We start from the raw sequence: 2,853 nt of genomic DNA, 5'->3' as shown, positions 1-2,853 counted from the left end.
TCTATTTTACCCTTCAATATTATTTCCCCAAAAAGTTGTTGGTTCAACATCTCCTAGCTGCAGTGAAAACTTATCGGAATACTCATTCTAAGTTTTCTAGTAGAGCAAAGCATCAAATCGAGCGTTTCGCTGCAGAAGTAATCAACGTCTTTCTCCTAGGAGGTTTGGGTAGTCATACAGCTAGAGAAGCTAACACTTGTCTCCTAGGGAAGCTTGTTTGGAACATGGTGCAAAAAACTGACAAATTATGGGTGAATTTTCTTTCTAGTAATTATTCTAGTGGCCATAATTTCCTTCACACGGCAACAGCCCATCGCAATAGCTCCCCATCTTGGTCTTCCATTATTCGAGCAAAATTTTTTCTAAAAAGCGGTTACATTTGGAGAGCAGGTTCAGGTAATGCTTCCTTTTGGCACTCTAACTTGAGTTCTTTTGGTAAGCTCGCTACTCAAGTTCCATTTGTGGAAATTCATGATCTTCATCTAACAATCAAAGATGTTTTCACCATTGTTGGTCAACAATCTCAAGCGCTCTACACCATCCTCCCAACAGATATAGCTGAAGTCATCAACAACACTTGTCTCACTTTTAACACTTCCGTAAATGATGCTTATATTTGGCCTCATAATAATAATAGTGTTTACTCTACGAAGAGTGGATACAATTGGATTTTATCACAAATAGAAAATGAGAACTCTAACAACATAGCTTGGGCTTGGATTTGGAGATTAAAAGTTTTGGAAAAATTCAAGTTTTTTGTTTGGCTTGCTTGTCACAACGCTGTTCCTACATTACCTTTGATCAACCGCAGGAACATGGCTAATTCAGCCATCTGCAACAGGTGCGGTGACCACGAAGAGTCCTTTCTCCACTGTGTTCGGGACTGCAGATTTTCCACTACTATTTGGCATAAAATTGGCTTCACTAGTGCGGCTTTCTTCTCGTCCTCTTCTGTCCTTAATTGCTTAAAGGAGGGAGTCAGCGGCCACCGCTCCACTGTCTTTCTTACGGGGTTAAGGTGGACTTGGAGGCACCGCAATCTTATGTGCCTTAACAATGAAACTTGGTCAGTTTATCGCCTCGGTTCCACCATTAACAGCACAACAGAAATCATCTGTCGCTACCTGTATAATGACGTCAGCACTTCTCCTCCATTAAGGCTGGTTCGTTGGAACAACGAAAACCATGTCTGCTCCATTCTCAATGTTGACGGTACGGTAGCTGTATTGGAGACCCAATCCGCACAGGTTTTGGAGGTTTTATCCGACACTTTTCAGGCAGCTATGTCGCTGGATTTTCAGGATTCATAAATAGTCCCAACGACATCCTTTTTGCAAAACTGACAGCGATGTATCAAGGGTTACAATTGGCAGTAAATTTTAATTTTGAGGAATTGGTATGTTACTCTGACTCACTACTTGCAGTTAATCTCATCAATGAAGATACTTCCTTATTTCATGTCTATGTCGTGCTCATACAAGATATTAAGGACCTGCTGAATGCCAGAAATTACTCTATTCATCACTCGCTCAGAGAGGACAATCATTGTGCGGACTTTATGGTGAACCTAGGGGCTACAACAGATGTTGATTTAACTGTCAACTCATCTCCTCCTGAAGACCTGTTGCCGCTGCTTAGGACAGATGAGATGGGAACTTTGTTCCTTAGGATTTAGTTGTTTCTGTTCTTTTCTTGTTTTCCTTTCTTTTTTTCATTTAATTAGCCTTGTAACCAAAAAAAAAAATCAACGTCTTTCTGTTCAGATCTCGCCCATCGGTTGTAGGCCTCAACGTCTTAGTGTCTAAAATCATCATCTTTTCGCGATGCGCATTTTCCAGAATCAACTATTTAATTTTTCAGTTCAGATCTAGTTTAATTTTTCATTACGTTTTGATATGTAATCTTCGTCTTCAAATACAACATTTCTGAATTTGGTTTCGGAAAACACCGTTCGATTTAGCTTCATATTATACCAATGGTGGAATTTTTCATAGTATACAACAAATTATTTACGATGACTAAATTTTGCTTTTTCCAACTTAAAAATAAATAAAAGCTAAGAGTAGACAAAGTGAACGATCACGTTTACAAGTGTAGGGATTGAAATTAGAAGTTTTATAGAAAGATAGAAATAAAAGGAGAAAAAGGGTAGATTGAAATACATAATATCAGCGTACACGACATGACTTTATACAAGATGTATTGGTTCGTAAATCTTTAGCTCCAAGACCACCCGCCTTCGAATCACCCAAACTTAAAGCAACCCAAACGCAACAAGAACTAGCGATGACAAATATGAACCCTACATAAAGGTGGCCTACAACAAAACACCTGAAGAGCTCAGCACTACCCACATAAACAACCAACTCCCTACCTAAAAAAACGCTCAAACACCCCCTCTTAGTTACTTCCTGTCCACCAAGCTTTTCGAGAGATCCGAATCCAAATTATCCACAGCACCTCATCCAAACCACACCACTACAACCACAACAAAAGAAACCAACACCTACACTTCCTCCCCCAACCATGTCGCACCACTGCTATCACCACCACAAACAAACCATGTAACAACCCGATTTTCGATAGTTTTATTTTGATTAATTTTTATGTGTGTTTTTATGTGCTTGTATGTGATTATTTGCCTCTGTGTGTATTTTGGTTGGGATTGGTAGAATTTGGTGTTGGAAGGGTATATTAGTCATTTTGGACTCAGAGGTATTTTGGTCATTTTGTGAGCAAGGGTAAATTAGTAGTTTCACCGTGAGGATTATTTTTAGTAGTTTTACTGGTAGTAATTATTTTTACCTAGTTACTAGTAAATGATGATAATTCATTAAGAGCCGATAACCATTT

The 2,853-nt window shown here is 38.9% G+C and overlaps 2 protein-coding genes across 2 annotated transcripts; both read left to right on the top strand.

The window, feature by feature from the left end:
- The first annotated feature begins 224 nt into the window (after positions 1–224).
- LOC146905828 (uncharacterized) lies at positions 225–1,310 on the top strand. The gene has a single exon (XM_085728650.1). The coding sequence runs from the start codon at positions 225–227 to the stop codon at positions 1,308–1,310; it is 1,086 nt and encodes a 361-aa protein (XP_085584776.1).
- Positions 1,311–1,348: 38 nt separating this feature from the next.
- On the top strand, positions 1,349–1,675 carry LOC146905827 (uncharacterized). The gene has a single exon (XM_085728649.1). The coding sequence runs from the start codon at positions 1,349–1,351 to the stop codon at positions 1,673–1,675; it is 327 nt and encodes a 108-aa protein (XP_085584775.1).
- The last annotated feature ends 1,178 nt before the right edge of the window (positions 1,676–2,853 follow it).

This window comes from Medicago sativa, chromosome 7, assembly GCF_051527215.1.
Source record: "Medicago sativa cultivar Bolivia chromosome 7, Bolivia_mono, whole genome shotgun sequence".
Classification (NCBI taxonomy): domain Eukaryota; kingdom Viridiplantae; phylum Streptophyta; class Magnoliopsida; order Fabales; family Fabaceae; genus Medicago; species Medicago sativa.
This window is presented reverse-complemented; position numbering and strand designations above follow the sequence as displayed.

Coding starts and splice junctions, on each gene's coding strand:
- LOC146905828 (XM_085728650.1), top strand. CDS start 225: ATGGTGCAAAAAACTGACAAATTATGGGTGAATTTTCTTTCTAGTAAT.
- LOC146905827 (XM_085728649.1), top strand. CDS start 1,349: ATGTATCAAGGGTTACAATTGGCAGTAAATTTTAATTTTGAGGAATTG.